The sequence below is a fragment of the Gambusia affinis genome, linkage group LG21, assembly GCF_019740435.1.
Source record: "Gambusia affinis linkage group LG21, SWU_Gaff_1.0, whole genome shotgun sequence".
In the NCBI taxonomy this organism is placed as follows: Eukaryota; Metazoa; Chordata; class Actinopteri; order Cyprinodontiformes; family Poeciliidae; genus Gambusia; species Gambusia affinis.
Window position 1 is genome coordinate 12,308,425 of NC_057888.1, and position 21,718 is coordinate 12,330,142.

Here is a 21,718-nt window from a genome sequence, read left to right on the forward strand (position 1 = left end):
TTGGACGTGTCCATATGTAATGACTCTTCAAGATCCAACTCCACCTACAGTTCAATCTCCCTCATCTTCAATTTTCACAAAGCTATGGTTATTATTGCTGCTTGTCTTCCTTTTCCTACCACTCAACCTTCCATTTCCCAATTTGATTTTCACTTTTTGTAATGATTCATTAAAATCATTACAAGTGTGCATGGATACAGCAAAATAATTTTGCTGTAATGTTCTAATTTTATGAAAACTCAGTTTTGGGTAAGATTTTATTTTATTTGTATAGCACATTTCAGCAGCAAGGCATTTGCAAACAATATTCATCAAAAATTGCAGAAATACATATATTCAATATGTCAGTGTGATTTTCAGATGTAAGCTGGCATACACAATAGAATATGTCGCAATATAATTCAGAAACATGTATACCCATTGTTTCTTGAAATTCCTCCAACAGTTGATCACGTTTGGAGTGAGCTGCACAAGTTAAAGATGTCAGAATAAATATTGCATGAAAGTTTTAATATGTTTAAAGACCTTTACGCATGTAAGAAAAGAGAAAATCTGTAGGCACTCTGTTTTAATTAAGATACATTTGAAGCAATTTTTTTTCCAAACATTTGCACCCCCTTTAAGACCTATGTTCAAAAATATGGAAAGCCTAATGCGCAGGTGTCAAACTCCAGTCCTCGAGGGCCACTGCCCTGCAACTTTTAGATGTGCCTCTGCTGCGCCACACCTGAATAGAATAATTAGGTCATTAGCAAGGCTCTGGAGAACCTATCTACACAAGGAGGAGGTAATTAAGCCATTTCATTCCAGTTTTTTGTACCTGCAGGACAGCAGCCCTTGAGGACTGGAGTTTGACACCCCTGGCCCAATGCATTTTATTTCACACTTGTGGAACTAAAGCATTCAAAACGCTTGAATCCTGTTTACTGTAAAAATGACATTTATGTTTGTGTTTCATGCAGAGAAACAGACACCAGAGGAAAAACTGTTCACCGAACAGGCATTTATTTACTGTGTAGAGGTGAGGACATTTCAGTGGAATGTCTGCTTGGCTTCCATTTTAAAATGACATTTTTTAGTAATACAAGGGAAACCATGACAACAGACAAGGCGCAAAAAAAAGTATAATGTGAAATAAAATGCAAAACAATTAAATACTGAAAAAAAAAACCTCAAAAGAAAATGTTTCAGGTTTTCACATCTATGTTGTAACTTTAACAATCCAAAAAATTTGCAGCCATGAGCAGTTCCAGAGCGATCTCGGGAGCGATGGGGAACTCTGGTATTTCTGTGGAACTGTTGGTATAACGGACCTTGTAGGTGAAATACATGCAGACCTTGGACAGGACGTGGGACGGGATCTCCCTGAAGTTCACCTCGTTGGTTTCATTCTCCGCAAACTGTCCTGCAAGTTGCAAAAGCGGGAAGCAGGCCAATGAGAAAACTTGTGACAAACAGGTTTGACGACTTGTATGCAAGCCACTTCTGGATTTGTAGGACACGACTTAAAAACAAACAAACTGGAGAAGAAAGTGAAAAAAAACAATGCATTTCTTCTACCAATATCTGCACAAGGCTAATGGTGCATATTTGTCTGCAATTTAATTACCTTCAAATGGAGGACAAAATACATAACTGTTTTCAGATTTTACACTCAACTCCTCAACTGGGCAAATTCTGCACCAATCAGTAAGAGTTCAAAAGTGCTAACGAGTGTGTGGGGAGAACAGACCTCAGTAAACCTCTGTGTAAGTCAATCAAGCGTGTTTAAATGTTGTAAGCCAAACCTGGACGCAGTGAGCTGGCTTGAGCTTATTACCTACACAGTAGTGTGTTTGATTAACTCTAAAACCACCAGGAGTTAGTTTGATTCCCTGAGGATTTTCATCCTTGCAGCTGCCAGGGCATGGAACCTGTTATGACACAGAGAAACGCTGACTGCATCCTTGGTGCAACACAGAATGGTGCTAAAGTTCTATCTGTGAGAAGCAAATTAAAAGATTGGAGTCAACTGGAAATGGCAAGATTTGTGAGACGATAGATGCGGCATATTGATAGCTGCATGCTGACATGTAAAATATGTGCGAGTGAATTTCTTTTCAAAATCTACAAAGACTGAAAATGGTGTAGTTTGAGCTTTTGCAAACTACATCAATAGTTTGCACTTGCTCCTAGCTGATTGGAAGGAAACTATGGGCTAACAAGAGAGCTCAAAATATTTCTTAAAACTTTACAAGAAGGTTTATCAGAAAATTATGACGTTCTCAGTCAGTTGTGTTTAACAATTTAGAGCAAGTGCAAGCAAAATTAAAAAGGTTGTAAATAGAGGGGAAAAAAAGGGGAATGACTTCAACATTCATTGCATCATATTTAAGGATTCTTATGAAAGACAGGTCATTAAAAAAAAATTAAAAGAAAAAAGTCTCCTCTAGAATTGAGTCTTAATTATATTCCCGACACACTCAGGTTGTTCTGGTCTCAATACATTTTTCTTGCACGGTAATTTGAATTAAATGATTTATTTTGGAAATGACAAAAATGATTCACTTGAAATAACCATTACAACAAAACTAATGCAGTGTTGGTGTTCAGAAAAGGATGTGCCCGTGAGAAAAATGGCACTAACTACTAATCATTGTTTTGTGGCATCAAGTCATGTTCTTTTTCTCACAGAAGGTGGCAATGAAGTTCAAAACATAATTTGAGAAAGGATCCACAATGTCTGCATTTCAGTTTTGAGACGACAAGACTCATAATTATTGGTGCTAATTTTAATTCTTTAAATCATGTTAACAATAAAAAAGTGTTTAGAGGTCTAATGAAGATGAAAAAGAATGAACTTTTTATTCTGTTTGTTGTGGTCACTTTATATTTTGTAATGTAGGGAGAAAATTCAAGAAGATTGTGCAGTAGATAGAATAGGCATTTATCCTTTATCAGGATATCCAGAGCCCTAAAAATTATGCCCGGCGCATGACCTTTTTGAACTGTTGTCATCAGCTATCAGGATAACTGTAGCAACCGCGTCCAAACCAAGGCTTTGAAAAGCCTTGATGCTGAAATGTGCTATACAAATATAATTTGATTTGATTTGATCCAAAATGGAACCACAAGCTGGCAAAAACAGACCAACCAGCCACCTTGCGTCATTGGCATTTTTTAAAATCTTATCTAAAGACAATTCCCATCATTAATCTCTTTTCTGCTTTTTCACAATGTTTTCAAGCTACAAGAAATGTCTAATTTTGTTTTATGTTATTTAATACACCCATTTGATTTGGAATCCACTTATTTTACAAAAATATCCTTACAACAAAAAAGTCTTGTCAGGCAAGAGAACCATAAACAAAATAGTAATCAAAGCATTTATAGCTCAACAACAATCTTTTAATCATGAAAGAGGAGCTAAAACGGGTTGGCAGAGAATATTTGACTTAGTCCTCACCTGGCCCACTTAACATGGCTTTGATGGTTCCCGATGTTAAGGCATGTTCTCTTTTCACAATGAATTCATGGCCGTCTGAGGAGATGAGCTTCACATACATGGCATCTGGCCCTTCACAGCCACCAAAAGCTCTCTCCTCACCATCTGTCAAGTCATAATATAAATATGACAATCTGATACTAAATAACACAGTGGCAAACAATCTCTAGCAGTTTTTTCTTCAGTTAACTACCAAAAAAAACTGTGAAATAAACTGATTTTATGGACTGACAACAGGATTTTTAGAAAGGTAGAGATAAATGTGTGACATGACTCCTCACCCATCTTGTTCCGGGATTTCTGTTAAACCTAAAAGCCAAAATAGAGAAAACACAGAACATAATTTAACTCGCTTAAAGTTGAATTGAAAGACGTTAAAAAGGGTAAACGTATGACATGTGAAACTCGTCAATTCTAAATATTGATTAGATCATTGACGGTAAAATTATGTAAGCCCCATTCGATTTACTGGAAGTGATTTCTGACAGTCACTGCGGAACTTTAAATTTAGCCAAGACAAACACTGTCCAGAAAATCTTCAGACAGTGGCTAATGTACACATAAATATTTGTAGCTAGGACATAAGCATGGCTATGTTCTTCGCAAGTTTCAACCTTATCGGCAGCGGCCTGTTTGTTATCAGATAATGTTTTTAAACGCGTTCGCGTTAGCACTGGAAGCTAAAGGAGCTAACTCATTTCAAAATAGACAAAACATCTTCCCTATAGCTAATCTCTGCGTAAACAGCACAGGGGACAATTATTTGAGGAAATTACACAACAATGGGCATCAAATCAAGATATAAAAGTTGTTCTTACCGCCGTGTGGATAACTGTGCTACGGAGATTAAATTTCAGCTAACGTTAGCCACCCGGAACTAATTCGTTGGTGGTACCCGATCGGTCCGCAGTAAATGTGTTCCGTGTAATCTTTTCATATAATGTGATGTAAATATTTACATTTTAAATAAATACACACATTATGTATATATATATATTTTATTAATTTAAAAAATTTAAATTACAAATCTAAATAAATACGCTCAATAATTCATATTTGTAAGAAATAACATAAATACAGCATATAGTCCAATATCAAAGTAATACACTTTCTAAAAATAACTTAAATCAAACGTATTCATATACAAGTATATTCCCCGTATGCTTCTTTTTTATTCATTTATATCAATTATATTTCTTTTACAGACAGAATAGTAATAGGAAGGTAATACCAACACAGTACAATAGCAAAGCATTCTCTTCTTTGAAACACTGCAGCAACATGGTCGCTGTTTCATAAAATTCGTGTGTACAATTTTGTGAAATGAAAATCATTGCACATGTGAATTATCAGTTTTTAAAATGAATATATATTTTTAATGTTTTTTTTTTTTTTACGTAATCAACAATGTTGGAATTTGAGGCCAAGCTTGATGATAATCTTCTGGTTTTACCATATGGAATTCAGACTAATTAAGCCGTTTGAGTGGATAGGAATGTGTTTTGTAACGTTTGTTTGTTTTGTGATTTTTCTTTTTCTAATGATGCAAAACAAACAGCTGCCAGAGTTCAAGTTTTGCTGTGATTATGTTTTAAAATAAAAGTCAAGGTGGTGGTACTTGGAGTATAAAAAACTGAGAACCACGAGGCAAAATGACTTTGAATTTGCTCTTGATTTACAGGTCATTGTACTCTTTCTCCAAAAGGGGGCGCCTGTGCCAAGGATGACTGGCTCTCTGCCTCCACTACCCTAGATGAGTTAAAGCAGGTGGTTGTGGGACATGACAGAGACATTTTGCTAGCCCATAAATCTGGATTCAACAGAGAAGACGTGCACGTGTACCCCTTATGCATTTTCATTTGTCCACTCAATAAATATGAAACATATTAATAATAATAATAAAAAATGTCATACCAGTTTTATCTATTTATCTATTCATTTGATTTTAGAAAATGTAAAAAGTACACCATTTACAGTGGAGCTTTTCTACAAGGTTGAATAAAAGAACCTCCTTTTTAAACCAAATTCAGCTCATTGTTTAAATCAAAAATCTGTTAAGTACATTTCAGCTCATTAAACCCTTAAAATTCCAAACTCCAAAGCTATGTTCATAATGTGACTTTGCCCTTATCCTAGTGTGGAGTACTTTCAGGAGGAAAAGTGATGACTGCTGAAATCTGAGGCTTCCAAATGGACAGAGTTATCTGAGCTGTGACACTGACAGCTCGAACACTGAGTGTGACTGTAAATTGCAGCGTTTGACCCAGAAGAGCTCACAGAGGGAGCACAGTGCTCCTCATATGCCGGGGTGATGAATTTTTGCATTGATTAGCACTATGTTAATTTAGAATGTTTTCAAAAGGCCAGCAGATTTTTGTTTTCCCCAGACATCTCTGGCCAGTATTTAATAACTGACTGTGCCTATTGGTGGAACAGATGTCAGCAGCGACTTATGTAGAGGTGACATCTGACCTGGCGTTTCTGTCTGAGCTTTAGTTATCCTGTCATTTTATATTCCCGAGTGGTCTTGCGACTTCTGCCACTGTCTGTGTTTCTTGTAAACTCTCGCACACAACTCACCCACAACCAAAAACAATCACCGACCTTCCATTACACCATTAGTACTTGATCATAAGTGGGCGGGAGAGAGTAGCCGCTTTGATGTCTTTCTGACACGACCCGCCCGGCTGCAGCTGCTCTCAGCTCTATTTTGGGGGAAGGCTGCTGCAGGCCTTCAGAACAGGGCTTCCTAAATGCAACACCAACACATAAACATAGACAATATATGCAAATTCTCCAGTCTGGCCCAGCCCCAACGACAGTCCCTTGGACTACTCTGAAGACAGTTTCATGCATCTATGAAAGCTGGTTAGGAAACATTAGGGTGCAGATAATAAGCAAGAAAAGGCAGTTGGCGTTTTATAAGTGAAGCATAAGACATATTACATATTTTTTCATGGACCGAGAAATACACATTCTCTTATATACAGTGCCTTGAATTTTATTTTTGCATAAAATCATATGTTGATGTATTTTATTTGGGATTTTATGTATTATACAAACACAAAGTAGTGCATTATGAAGAAAAAGTAAAGTTTACATTTTTTACTTCTACTGTACCAAACCACCTTCTGAAGTAATCCAATTAGTGTCTGCCTGTATGTATGGTTTAAGGAAATTCAGTGTTTTGAACTTTTCTGGAAGATTATTCCAGATTAGCATAATTAGATCAGAAAACATTGTCTATACTGAGCATTTCACAAATTTTGGCACAAATATTAAGCTGCCCATTGAAACTAGCAAGGAGAGTATGACGCATAGAAGCAGCCATAAGTTGCATGGTAAGTCTGGAGAAGCAGCAGAGATCAACAGTTCAGGGGGAACGATTTGCTGACTGGACCATTAGTGTAGTAGCTGTGCACTGCATAAATGTGCCCTTTACTGGAAAGTGACAAATGGTAACCCATTGTTTTGCTTAACAAGTTTTAAAAATAGCTTTTTTGCTAGTTCATTACAAGCTAGCAAATATACAGACAAAACGTACTCTGTTCTGATGAGACCAAAATTAAACTTTTAGGCTTAAATATAAAATTGTACATGTAGCAGAAAATTTATAAAATACTGCACACCACCCTAAACACAGCTTTTCAAGGTGAAATGTGGTGGACACAGCATGATGCCAGGGAGATGTGCTTCTTCTGCAGGTACAGGGATGCTGGTCAGAGCTAACAGGAAGATGGACCCAAATATAGGGCAATACTTGATGAAAACCTGGACCAGGCTGCACAAGACTTGGAATTGGGATGGAGGTCCACATTCCAGCATGGAGTCAGAGCTACTGTGAAATCATTTAGATGATAGCATATCCATGTGTTTGAATGGCCCAGTCAAAGTTCATGGCTAAGTCTAACAGATTATCAGTAGTAGGGGTTTCATGATCCCTGAACTTTCAGTTTAGTTTTGTCTTAGATGTGTGTTCAGGTTCTTTTGGAGTGACTCATTCCAGTGTTATGTTCTGTTCTGTCAGCTCATCAGTTCATGTCTTATCACAGCTGCAACTGGACCAACTTGCTCCTGTTCTCAGTAATCACCTCCACAGGATTCAAATACTGATGTGGTCAGTCCATTCCTTTCCAGATCCCTCCTTTACTTACCCAGTGTTATCCTTTTGCACCCGTCTGATTCCGTGCCTGTCCTCCACTTGTATTTCTCCTCTCCGGTTTAGATCTCTCCTCACTTTCCCAGTGTGCTCTGTGAGATTGAGAACTCCAAGATATATATATATATATATATATATATATATAGACTGCAACTCTACCACAACAAATCATGACAGATACTGTCAATGTAATCAGTCTGTCTGAGCTTGAGGTATTTTGCAAAGAATAAATCAAAACGTGACTTTTCTGATATGCAAAGCTTTGATTACAGCAAATGTGGTTCGACAAAATATTGACTTTTATTCAATATTTTCTATTGGATAAATACTTCCACCAAATTTTGTTGGTTAAAGAAAATGATGGAATTCATGTGTCCTCTTCCTTCCACTTTATAATTTTACACCGTTTTGTGTTTGCCGATCACAATATTTACCAATTAAGCTTGAATTATTCCCTCACTGAACACTGAACTCTTTTACAGCATACATTAATCCTAGTTTGTTAATAACACCAGTTTAATAACTCAGTGCCAGTCAAATGTCAATTTACTGCATCTTTCTGACCGGCTTATTAATGAAGAAGTCCGAAATAAAACCAGGTCACATTTTCTAGTCATGATGTGGAACAATGAGGGGGGCGTTTCTGCCATTTCTTCCCTCGGAGGGGGAATGGCTTGTCACAATGAATTTGGGGGTGCTATTCCTTTAGCCTGCAGCCACTCACAGTGCCCTAAAATTCTCACGTCAGTCCTGATTTAAAGAAGCTCAGTTGAAGCATGTAAGTAAAATGAAACCTAAACTAAAAACTCAAGTGTGAGTCATGAAACTACAAATTAGTTTAATAGTTTTATTTAAGACACTAATCACATTTATAACATTTTTCAAATTATTTTTACTCATGTGGTGTCAAAGATATAATAACAGTACATTAGTCTGTTATTTTATTTGAACCTGGGATTATTACATGTGCCACGTTGCCCAATATACACTCACTCCAATAGTGCAGACGCTGTCCTGCAATATTTGGGAAACCCAGTTGTTTGGGTTTTCTGCAGAAACCCAAACAACTGGGTATAGCAGTGCTGTTTATCAAACAGACACAACATACTGGAGGGAAATAGGGGCTGACTTCAAAGTCTAATATTGAAATGTTTTTGAAAATTACAACCCTGTGAGAAGTGAGCCAACAAAGTGTACCTATTATTATGGTATGATTCTGTTCTTGCCTATAAACCCAGGAATATAGGGGGAATTTCACTTGTGCAAAGTCCAAGTAATCAGCTTGCTACTTGCTCGGAATCCTGCCATAAAACACAGACACACACACACACACCTACACACACACACGCACACGCAACCACACACACACACACACCCACACACATGCTACCACACGCGAACACACACAAAAAAATAAACTCATATTTTACTTGAGTACAGCCAATCCTCTGCTTTTGATAGAAGCTTTAATAAGCAGACAAGTGGACCTGACAACCAACAGCTTGGACCCAGTGCACTACTTATTTGAACTAGAATGGCTCACCATAAAGAACCCCATAAAAACAGCCTCACAACGTAACTCATTTGCCATTAAATTAACAGGGAGACAAACCTTCAGGCACATATTGGATTATGTTGATCTGTTTAAGAACTCACTAAAACAGTGTGTGAGAACAGGTTTATTACTGAGTAGCTCTGACAAGGCCCTGCTTCTTGTTTATATAATGAGACACAGCATATGGCTTGCTGTAAATGACATAGTGACAGTTTTATAGGTTTATAACAGGATCTTTTTTTACTCTTTGTAGAACAGATGATGTAATGCTAAGCTGGACTGGCAAAGCTAGGGATAGAAATGAGATCTGTTCAATACTGATGTCAAAGCAGCAGTTTTGAAAAACGCTGGGCTCTGATATTTCTTCATTGCTCGCAAATCTTAAACCAGTTCTGGAAGTCCTTTAGTTTTTCCTCTGAAGGTGGAGGTTTCATGCTAGAGAAGTAAAAAAAAAAGAAAGTTAGACATAATGACTTTTTTTTACACTTAAATGCTTCACTTCACCTATTTAATAAAGTGACAACAATAACATTTAAATGTAAAAAATACTTTTCCAAAAATGAATTATGTTTATTAAAGGAAGAAAGCTATTCAAAACATGATCCTATGTGAAAGTAATTGTTACTAAGCCTAATAATCCTTATGCATTTTGTGAAATGAACCTTTAAATGAAGGAATGGTGGACTACTCTTCTTCGGACAATTATTTTAATTCAGCCACATTGGAAAGATTTCAAGTATAAACAGCCTGTTTAAGGTCATACTACAGCAGCAATCAGATATGTGTATTGGCTTTGACTAAGCCACAAGAACATGCTTTTTTTATTCTTAAACTTTATAAATGTGGACCATGTGTTTTACCTTTAATCATTGTCCTGCTGCATAACCTACATATCTTTGAGTTCAGTGACACAACCCTATGGCAGTTTCCTTCAGGATCTTCTTCCTGCGAGAATAATTCATGGTTCCAACTCCTCTGGGTTCCTGTTTGACCATGTGATGTTCTTTTTCTGAAATGCCTTCTGAGTTTTATGCCAGTGGTTACTGCATGCCAACTTTCCAACAAGTAAAATTTTTGTCTCCCAAAATTCTTAAAAGATTTGGGAATCATTAAGCTGTTTTTAACAGTTTCTATTGCCACAAAAATGCTGAAATTGAAGGTAGAGTGTTCACACATTTTTTTTTGTAAATTTGATGATTTTTAGGATTTCAAATTTAAAGAGATATTTTGGTTTTCCATTTTGTGTTCATCTTGTATTTCTGGTCTTTCTTAAGTTTTGATGTCTTCATTGTTTTGGTGTTTTTCCATGTTTTGTAATTTTGTAATTATGTTTTCTTTTGTGCTCATTCTGTTCACAATAGTCCTGTTACCCACACAGCTGCAATGTATTCAGCTGATCAGAGTCACCAGTTTCTAGCCACATTAATCACTGATCCTTTGTCTTCACTTATTCTTTGCTGGTTTCTTCTTTTGTTCTGTTATAGGTGCTGTAATCGTCTTTCTGAAGCTCTACAATACCACTTTGGATCTCATCATGATGTTGAGGCTTACTTAAAAACACAGAGGCACAAACAACTATATGTGTGATATTAGCCAATTCAAATGCAAAAATTTTTGGTGTGTCCTAATTTAATCCTGAACAGAAATTACATGTTGCATTGTATCTTCTAGTTGTTTTTAAAGCATATTTGCTTAGCTTTTAATGTTCATTTCTATTACTTTAATTGCGTAGTAACTTTCATATTGATATTTAACATAGACATGTCTAAATATAAAACAAATTTCATTGGCATTACTTTCCTGTTTATTTTACTTCTACCTCAGAGTTTATTTCTACTTTCCACAATTGTTTTTTTTTTTTTTTAATCTGTTGTAGGTTTTCTGGACGTGACAGGCACATTTCTCAGATATGAAAAAGAAAACCTTCAACTAAAGGTGCAGCATTTGAGCCTACTGTTTTTATTTTAGCTCACAACTTTTCTCTTCCCAATATAATTAATCTGCTTTAATATATACTGCGGAATAGCCTGTGGGTCTAAATTGTAGCTGTCCCTGCAATTTGTTAAATACCCCGCAGGAAGCTAGGACTTAAAAGGGTCTGGTTTATATTCGTCCAGGACGGCTGGTGCAACCAAATCTTGTCCAGCTTGCTGTGCCATATTAGAATAGCAACAGAGATATTCTATACTATTAGTGACAAGTTCTGCCTAACATAGGTCTCTTATGTGTTCTCTGGACTGTTCCAATGAAAGCCAAACTAGCTAAACGATCATAAGTCAAAAGAAAAACTTCCTAGGTTTTTTTATTTTTCTTTTTTCTGTGTGTTCCAAACAACACAGATGACGTAGCACATACCGGGCAGGTGCTGCTGCTGGTGTAACACTACACTAATCTAAGGCCAATCCACAGTGGAAACAGTGTGAACCGACTTGGGGCAAACTATAGCACCTGCTTTTGCTTGCGCGGCTAATGTGAGACCCCTACTGAGATTCTTTGATTCAATGTCTGGTCCTTTCCCCCTGGATCTCATTATGAGAAGGTCAAAATTAGGCCAATGTTTTGCTTGGAGATACTCAGAAGTGATTACAAGACTGGATACAAGCGTATAAGAGGAAATCTTGAAATGTCCTGATTCAGATGCGTTTTTTGTTTTATATTTCATTGGAAACCATTGACTTTTTGAATAACTTATAATAGGCTCAATTTCTGTAAATATATTGCTTAGATGCACTTTAATCCCAGTTGTAATCAAGACAGGCATGAAAAGCAAATTTAGTGTTTCATGCCTTCTCGTCTTGCAGATCAGCAATCTTTGAACAAAGGTTAAATGTAATTGACACAGTATGCACATATTGTTTTAGTGGAAGTGGGTGAAAAAGTATGTAGACTTTAATTATTTCTTAAAAATAAACATCTCAATAGTGTGATGTTCACTTTTTTCAGCCCACTTTACTCTGATACTTCCAAATAAAACGCTGTGCTACCAATTCCTTATAACGTCGTCCATATGTATAAAAAAAATTTCCGTATATATTCAAGTATTCTGTGAAGGTCACAGAGGTTTGTTAGAAATTACTGATGAACAAAGAACCTTCAAGAAATGACAGACGGCACAGAAATGATATGTTTTAGAAGCAGCCAAAGGCTCATGTTAACAATGGAGGATTGTTACTCTGGTTGAAGAGATGTCGGCTGGATAAAAGGCATGAAAGATAAAAAGAAACAGGAAACGCGTTGAAGAAGTGATGTGTAGAGGAAAAATAACACTGCACATCATTCTGAAGACTTTCATCCTCACATGAACATGGTGGCGGGAGCATCATGCCGTGGGGATGGTTTCATTCATCAGGTACCGAGAGGCTGATCAGAGTTATTGATCAGGCTAAATACAGGCCAATTCTGGAAGAAAACTTGCAACAGGGTTGCTAATAAATACACAAAAGCAATGGAAAATAACAATGAAAGTAAGATGGTAGAATATTCTAACTTTATTAGGCTCTTATAAGAAGAAAGGTGGAAAATGTTTGTCCATTGAGAAGCACTTGGACAAAATGGCTTACAAGATGAAATATTCACCAAAGAAGTTGATATAGGTCTTTACTGTGCAGGATATAAATAAAGGACAATGCTATGATTTACAAAAACAGAACAAAAGCTTAAATGCCTCCTCTGTGAGGAGGGCAGCTATAATTCTACAAGTGATGGTAATAAAAATAACCAATAAATGCATCATTTTGTTTAACAAGGCATAATAACTTTATTTTATACACATAACTTCATCTCCAAAGACTTTGCACAAATCAGTGGGGTATCGTGAACCTTAACATATCAAAACTCTCCCACAGGCTTTTTTTTTTCTTCATAAAATCCTCAAAACAAGTACATCTGCCCTTCACATCCCCAAATGGTACATACAGTATGACCAATTAGAAATAAAATATTTATGTTTATTTTTTCCACTTTCAAACATTATCATATGTGCATTACATTACCAATTACAAACAAAAGTTATCTTCATTGTCAAAATACAGATGTGCAAATTGTTAGAAAAATACCGACCCATACCAGATTCTGGATTGTGCTCTGTAAAAATCCTTACAAACAGTATATAATAATCTATATAGAAATTTCTCCAACATGCAATGTTGTATTTCAAAAAAATATCCAACAGGCTCTTCTGTTAAACCTTCTAAAAGACTAGTCTTCACTTTTTTTTTTATTGTCTATAGAATATTACGACTAAATTTCAGTAGCATGTTTCCCAGTAGTTTGTCCAAATGCCAAACTGGTTCAAGAATTGTTCAAACTTTTTTGTTACTCATTTTAATTTTTGACAACAATCAAATCTAACCTTTGGAACAGATTTGCAGTTGTTAAAACCTAAATATATATATTTTAAGCCCTTTTTTTTTGGTGATGACCAATGTTTTTAACAAACACATCAGTTGTACAATGAATAAATATTCCATCTCAGTAGAGGTGACAGTAAAATGTCCACCACATAAATAACCACTTTGGAAATCAAAGAAACTCATTCCATACCAGCAACAAAGACTACAAGCAGCTAGGATGAAGCAAGTCAAAAGCATGGTTCAGGTGACTACAACAGTCAAAACATCTCCCTCCCAACCCCCTTACAATAGAGTTAAGACAAGGATGGCATCTATTTCCCTTCCCTCCCTTCCTCATCTCTTTTGAGGTAAACAGTAGCACTGTTAAAGACTTCTAAAGGCATATCTTCTTCTCCCTGGATCCACATTCCCCATGGTCTAAACCTGAATAAAGTTCCACTGTCCACAAAATCCAGTCTCATACACATGCACGGCTGGGCCTTTTTTTTTTACTCCAGCAGCTGTGGTTTTGCATCTCAGTTGTGGCGTGAAACAGTGAAAGCGAATAACAAACTTCATTAAAGCGGAAGGGTGTAGGCATGTACAATAAAATATATTCTTTTCTCTTCCCATTTCATAAATAATATAAGACATTTGTTACTTCACTCTCACAGAGCTATCTGCCTTTTCAAGAATAAACCAAGTTCATCATCACAATTCCTGCCATTAGTGAATGCCGTACTTAAAAAAAGAAGAAAAAAAAAATAACAGGCTATTAAAATCACCTCTGTTTGACAAATAAAAACTGATTTTTAGTAGAATAGCATAACACTATGTCTGGCAAAATAGATTATAAGCCTTTGACAAAAAAATAAAAATAAACATATTGCACTTTCAGAAACAGGATGTGTAATGTCAAATTACAGCTGAATTGGTAGAAATGAGTAAAATTGAAATAAAACGGGAAAAAAAACAATTATTTTACTCATTCTCTGACAAAGTTTCTACAAGAATGCAGGTAACCAACAGTTTGGAGGACAACAGTGAACAAAAAGCTACATAAGAACAACAAACAAAAAAATTAAAACTGTACCATGCATGGGGAGTGTTTCAAAAGCAGTGTATCCTGGATTACAATGGACGGAGCTTGAGAAAGCTGCAGGGATGTTTGGATTAACAGAGTAAGACTGGCTAGTGACCGTGCAAGCACTGACTGCTGGCAAAGGTCGTGCGCGGTTTGCTCTTGCAAGAGTGGCTTGAACCCCAGTAAAACCCTCCAAACACCCAAGTCCCTAGCCCCACCCACCAACACCATCACCCCCCCTCTCCTCCTGTCTCTCTGTCTCACTATCGCTCTCTTGGCCGCCCTGGGGCTGGGCTCACATCTCCCCATCAAAACGTCAGGTGGCAAAATAGAAAGGCAGCTGTTTGCTCCCGTCAACTAAAAGTGCATCTCCGCACTCCTCCAGCAAGGTCCGTCAGCCCACTACTATCTCTGCCAAGGCAGTGAGAGTGGGCTACAGAGACCTGAGCTTGGGTCAGCACACATGTAGGTTTCAAGAACTTATTTTTTCATACTTTGTAAGTTTGGTTGCGTTTTCACTTTTTTTTTTCTTCATTTTAAATTTTTTTTTTTAACTCACTAGACATAACATTTCACTTCTGCTTATACAGAAGCCAAGGAGTGCTAATTGACAGGGTTGGCCCTAAAGAGGGCCAAAGACAGGTTGATAGTAGTGATGCCTCTCTCCTCTTTCTCTTCGGTGTCATGCTGATTCCTAAACACCTCCGGCCGCCCCCGTTTCTCACTGGCGCCATTTTTACTTTTCAAGGCCGGCAATGCAACTGTACCAGTTGCCATGGTTTCACTGCAATGTAGAACAGTCTGGATTTAATTGGCCCCTTGTCACATTTCAGATATGTACACAAATAAAAAAAGGACATCTTTGTATGGCACGCACAGATTATCATGTCTGGGTTATTTTCCGCCGTAGAGCGGAACTATTAAATATAATACTTCTACATAAGTTAACTTACCATAGAAACAATATCATCATGTCAGAAAGTGGACAAATATAATTGCAAGGCCAATATTCAACAGCATTACCATAGCAACAAGGATTGAGTTAGGACCCTGTAAAAACAAAAAAATAACATTAGTCTAAACAGGAACAACCCCATCCCAAAAAATGGAAAAAAACAATTTTCATTCATTTCATTTAATCCGTAGGCAATTCATAAGATTGAAAGCAGTGTTGCCTGTTTGCTAAAAATTAAGCTTTAGCTAGCAACTAGTACCTTAGCATTGCACAGAAAAAGAACACAAAAGTGAAATGTCACTTGGCTTCTGCAAGAAATAGTTTCACATATCAGTTAAAATGTATGTAATTTCCCCCCATATTAAATATAGCATCAGTTATATGCACCATATTTCCTAAATACTAAAATTGCTTATCTGTGGTTAGCTTATTGAGCTAGTGATTAGCTCTAAAAGGGGTCCAAACACACTAACTTTCAAAGTTAGCATATTTTAAAGTTTTTCTTGTTCAGTACCTTTATTCCCACTATTCCCTTTACACCCTTTATACTGTGTTCATGTAGAAAAAAATCACCTACTTAGGTGTTTTAGCATTTCAAGTCCCACTTGTGGTACCGCTGTTTAATAACTTGGTATAGGATATTCAAAGTAAATTGTTAAACATATCAAGAGCAGTAGTAAAATCTAAATCTTGAGTAATGTAACTAATCCCCTCATTTCATGATGCAGACATAACATTTGTCCTTAAAATGTAAACTTAGTTTGCTCTGTGCAAAAGTTACAAATGTCACCCATAATAAGTTTTAAAATATTTTTGTCTCACACAAATGTTTCAGATCATTTCACATGACAAAGAATATGACACACTGTACAAAGTTAGGTTTTCAAATAAAGGTATAAGCTGTCCAAAACCATCCAGACCCTATGTGAAAAAGTAATCGTCCTACAGCTAACAACCGATTGACTATCTTTGTTATATATATATATACATATATCATCTTAGCCCCAGGATTCAGTCTTTTCCTTCATTGTGGACAAATACTCTCTTTAAAGTCATACTGCAGCATGTCAATTAGACTTAAATCCAGACTTCAGTCTGATTAGGACACTCCAAAGCATTAGCTTTACAGACTTGCTGGTGTGTGCTCTTAATTTTAAGGTCACAAACTGATGGCCAGATATTCTTGTTCACAATATTCTGCTTAAGAGCAGAATTCTTTGTTCAAGTTGTGAAGGAGAAAATAAGGCCCATACAGAATGTGTGCTAGTTTTATGGTGCAACAAAAACAAAAAGTTCCACTTTTGACTCATTAGTCTAAAAATATTTTTACCAAATGTCTTGGGAATCACCAGGAAGTCTTGTTGGCAAATTTCAGATGGACTTTTGCGTTCTTTTTGCCAGCAGTGGTTTTGGCCTGGATTGCACCCCATTTTGACAAGTTTTTTACATGTTGATGAATCATAAAAGCTGACCTTAACTGAGGTAGCTGAGGTCTGCAGTGCCTTAGATGTTGTTCTGTGTTCTCTTCTTTTTTCACTTGTGGATAATGTGTCTTACTGTGGTTCTCTTATTTCCTGGAGCCTAAAAACGGCTTTATAGCCATTTGTAGGTGGATAAATGTCAGGCATGTTGGATTTAGGTCATTTCCTGATTCTACTGGCCTGATGGCAATGTGGCATGGGTGTGGGTAAAGAAATTAAACCAAATGGTCACTAATTACAGTATATTCCATATTTACCAAAGGGGTCAATAATATTTTCATAGGTGGATAGGTTGGTTTGGATAGTTTTTATACCTTAGGAAATGAAATTATTTTAAAATTCCATTTTGCACTTAATCTGTTTATCTTTGATGAAGTTCAGAAACATTTTAGTCTGACAAAATCAAACAGAGAAGAAATCTGTGAAGTTTGAGACAGTGTAATGATGTGTCCCTACAGTAAGTTACAAGTAAAACATACAGTATAATTAATTTTAATCATTGTTTGTAAAAGTGTGTATGGAATGCCCCCCTAGATACCCGCTGGTATGAAACATTTAATGGAAGGCAGCACCATTTTTACCTTAAAAAGCCAATTGGGAAAATTACTTAAAAATACATTTATCATCTTAGCCTCAGGCATTTGAATGTTAGTATATAAAATTTTGCTTCAGGTACTGTGATGTCAATTTTTTTTCATCTGGTCAACAATAGCCAACATGAACTTTGGTTAAGCTAAGGTATACTTACTGTTTCTTCTGTGCTTTCTGCAATTTCCATGCTTGCTTTCTTTGTGTCTGCAAGGTTCTTTGGTTTTAGGGAATCTTGCTTCCTGAGTTTTGGGTCGCTCTTGCTGTCCCGAATGGAAGGTGGCTTAGGAGTAGGGATAGGGGTGCTGAAAGACTTAGGTTGTGGGGGCAGACGTGCCAGAGCTTGGACACTAGGCTCTTCTTCCACTTCTTCAGGCTCAGGAGGGGGAGGGCCCCGTGGAGTGGGTTTAACGTAGTAACTGTGATATTCAGAGTGGAGCTGGCCATTGACTGGAACAGTAGGAGGCTGTACAGGGGGAGCGGTTGCTGGGGCCGGTTGCTGAACTTTAGTTGGTTTAGGAGGAGCCTCGATGTGTGTATGAGAAGTCTTGGGGCCATCAGTGAAGGATAGCCTCTCTTCTTTACTCAGCTTCCTGCTAGATCGCTCATCCTTGCTGGCCTTATAGCTGGACTTCTCTTCTTTGCTTATCTTGCGGGATGGTTTTTCCTCTTTGCTAGGTTTGTGGCTGATGCTGTTGCCAATCTGGCCCGTCTTCTTCTTAGTATCAGGTGAGGGCGGAGGAGTGGCTGCAGGACTAGCTACAGGAGAATGGGGTGGAGTTGTGCCTTTGCGGTAAAAGTGAGGAGAATCGTGTGGGGATTCTTCCTTCTTTTCAACAGGGACCTCTTTAATTTCCACTGGTTCTTTTGATTGTTGTTTTATATAGTCTGGTCCTGAAGAGGGAAAAAGAAGTAACACACATTGTTATGGGAGCCTCAGTCCACTTTGAATGATTACTGGGAATATGTCACAAGAAAATACAATTGTAACCTTTACAACTGTAGGAATACCATTTAATTTAGAAACTATTTTGTATAATTGACAAATAAAACTAATATTAAAAAAGCCATGAAATCAAATGAAGAGGAGAAAAAGGCTTCAATGACGGATTAGCCTTTTTTGATATGCTCAACTGGAATTGATTCAATTAATTATTAGGTTTAAAAAAAGCTTCTATTGTTGTCTATTTATTACTGCAATAGACTTTGTACAGCTGGTATGTAAATATCAAAATCAAAGTGGTCAGTATGTCCAGTCCTATATCTGTGTAAACAGCCTTAGTGTGGAGTACTGGGGGCCTCCTGTACTCAATCTCCATTCACCTTTCAGCTATGTGGCATTCCTAATTTGTTTTTGAACTGCCACAACCAAGACCCAATACAAAGAGAAAGGAGGGACATGTAAACATTTGTGGGACTTAACATATCTCCCCAGCTTAATTTCACACCATAGCTCAATAAGAGTTACGGCTCCACGGGCGGGAGTGAGTAATTTTGCTCTGTTTGGGGACAGATTCCTGTGGGGGGCAACGGGGGTTCCAAGCATGTTCTAGATGGTTTTCACCATTTAAACGAGCCCTATAGCCTCAAACACTTTCAGGCCGAATGCTTTCATGACAACTATTCTAATCTGATTCATACAAACTAGAACAAAGGAAAAAAGACTGAAAAAAACTTTTGATTTAAATTTTTTTTAGCTGATTTTACATTCTGTGGATAGGAATTGAGTGTGTTCATTTAGTTAATCTTGCAAATCAGAATTTGATTGAAAAGTTAATCTATTTCAGTAACTCAACCGAAAATATAAAACTCATATACCATATAGGAGTTATTACTAAAAGAGTATTATACTTCAAGCATTTGTTTCTGTTAATTTTGATTATTATGGGTTACAGCTAATAAAAATCAAACACTAATGTATCTATCCACCATCTATGTCTAATGTCCTTGCAAACAACTTTGCCACCTCGCAGCTTAAGCTGAATTACAACCACATTTCAGTTTTTCTGAACTTAGAACATTACTTTATTAAAATTATTCTATAATAAAGAAATACTATGTTCTGACTATTGTCCAATCACTGCCACAGAACACATGTGAAACCCCTCTCACATGTGTCAGCCTCTCAACTAGCTGAAGAGGCTGGCTGTATCTGAGCACAATAATAGGTAGTTTGGTGGAAGGAAAATGTGTGGTATGGAGAAGGCACCCTGCCAACAGTGATGGCCACAGTTTTGAGAGGACTGTGAAATAAAGCCCATTCTAAAGTTTAAAGGAGATTCCCAAGACATGTACTTCACCTGGAGTCCAGAGCATCAAGATCATTTTAGAGCATTTTACTTCCCTCTGGTGACAACCTTACAAGAGATGCTAATTGATTTTTTAAGCAAGAACTACCAAAAGAACCTACAATCAATTTAATGATCCAAAGGTCACTGTGCTTGGTAAGTCAGCAAAGCTGCCCCATACAAACTCCATAAACACATTACAGCATATAGTCAAGAGGAAGAGTAGTGGAACCACATTGACCTCAAGCTTCAAATGTAATACTCTGTATGTAATGAATCTCATATAATGAGTTTTTACTTTTAAAATGAAATTGCATGATTAAACTTTTCAATGATATTATAAGGTATTCATCTCAAAAAGTTAATTTTCTATATTTCTTCTTCAGATCACTGTTGCCTCTTTAAGCTTACTAGAATTCAAGCTTTTGTCTAAGCTGCAGTAGTTTGCCAGTTCTGCTTATGTTAATCCACGGCACATTTTGTGCTCCAGTGCACTCTCACCAACATACGACCCCTCTCTCCTCCTCATGCACAAATGTGGGCAATCATACAACAGTACAAAACATAACAGATCAGCCCTTTGTGACCCAGTGTAACTCCTCCTGACCTTAATACGATATGAATGGCAGTTAAAAAGAGAAAAGCTTTAAAAAAAAACATGAAAATTTATATATAAATATGTGTGTGCGTGCACACAAACACAGCAGGAAGAAGTACACTGCCTGCATTCACATCTGTTGCCAGTGGGCATTAGATTGAGTTCCCCTAGCCATTCCTAGGCAGCCTGTTTTTCATCATTTCATATTATAGGACACTGTGTAAATTAGTGTTACTGGTATCTACAGCTTAAGTTCTGTTTTTCTTGAAGAGCTGACAATCAAACACCTACACAGGCCTGTTTTTGCTTTATAAAAGATGACAGGGCTTCCCTGCTGCCTTGTCAGGCTAGGAGACAACAGTAACCAGAAAAGATATTTCTCCTCCACTGCCTCATGGGAAATTGTTGATTTACAGTACAGCAAATAGAATATCACCTTCTTGGAATTAAAGTCCGCATGCTCTCCCCATGTATTGAGTTAAGCTCTCTTTTATTCACAGCGCCTCTTTAGTTAAAGTTATAATACACAGATCTGTGCCATTTTGTTTTGTAATAATTTGATATATACTAAACTTATGTAACATAAAAACAACCATGGTGCAATTTTGACCACTTTCCAGAAATAAAATAAAGTCTCACAGTTCTTGATTTTGATCACCCTATGACATAGTTGACTGGCACACTCTAATGGTCCATATAAGTAGGTAACATAATAAAAAAAAATAAACTACATTGTGAGTCATTTTTGTGAGAAATAGTAAAAGTTTAAACTAGAATTTGTCATTTGCAGCAGCTATTCAGATCTGGGTAGAAAAGTATTCACTGTCACCATAATTCATTCAGATCAAGAACCTAACAAATTAATTTCTATATGTTTGTATGAAATATTGTTGCATAATAATGTATAAATACAATATAGAATAAAAAAAATGTCAACTTTATCTAGTTATGTTTCCTAAAACCTCCTACTCCAACTGGAAGATGGGAGGACAGGACTGCATATCCTTCCTGTCACACCGAGACACAAAGTGAATCTCATGAGTGTGCTCTCACCAAATGTATTTTTAAGTGAAACAACAAAACTATAATAAATGATTTAAAAGTTTAGTTAATTTGTTTATTTGTTTGTTTGCTAACCTTAGTCCTTATTTGAGAGAGGTTACACTGGCTCCAAAGTAAGTCATCTAAATGCATC

The 21,718-nt window shown here is 36.8% G+C and overlaps 2 protein-coding genes across 2 annotated transcripts in view; both read right to left on the minus strand.

Moving 5' to 3' along the window:
• Positions 1 to 983: 983 nt before the first annotated feature.
• Positions 984 to 4,393, minus strand: eloca (elongin C paralog a). The gene is made up of 4 exons (XM_044104505.1): positions 4,303 to 4,393; positions 3,766 to 3,793; positions 3,446 to 3,589; positions 984 to 1,405 (listed from the first exon to the last, which is right to left on the minus strand). Exons 2-4 carry the CDS (start codon positions 3,767 to 3,769, stop codon positions 1,215 to 1,217), a joined length of 339 nt encoding a protein of 112 aa, XP_043960440.1. The 5' UTR covers positions 3,770 to 3,793; positions 4,303 to 4,393; the 3' UTR covers positions 984 to 1,214.
• An 8,537-nt stretch (positions 4,394 to 12,930) lies between these two features.
• The window catches only part of jph1a (junctophilin 1a), a 37,509-nt gene continuing 28,721 nt past the window's right edge, over positions 12,931 to 21,718 (minus strand). Inside the window, exons 5-7 of the mRNA XM_044104287.1 lie at positions 17,798 to 18,531; positions 15,567 to 15,663; positions 12,931 to 15,397 (exon numbers count right to left, since the gene is read on the minus strand). Of these exons, the coding sequence (XP_043960222.1) occupies positions 15,583 to 15,663; positions 17,798 to 18,531 (815 nt within the window). The 3' untranslated portion in view covers positions 12,931 to 15,397; positions 15,567 to 15,582. The remainder of the gene's footprint in view (positions 15,398 to 15,566; positions 15,664 to 17,797; positions 18,532 to 21,718) is intronic.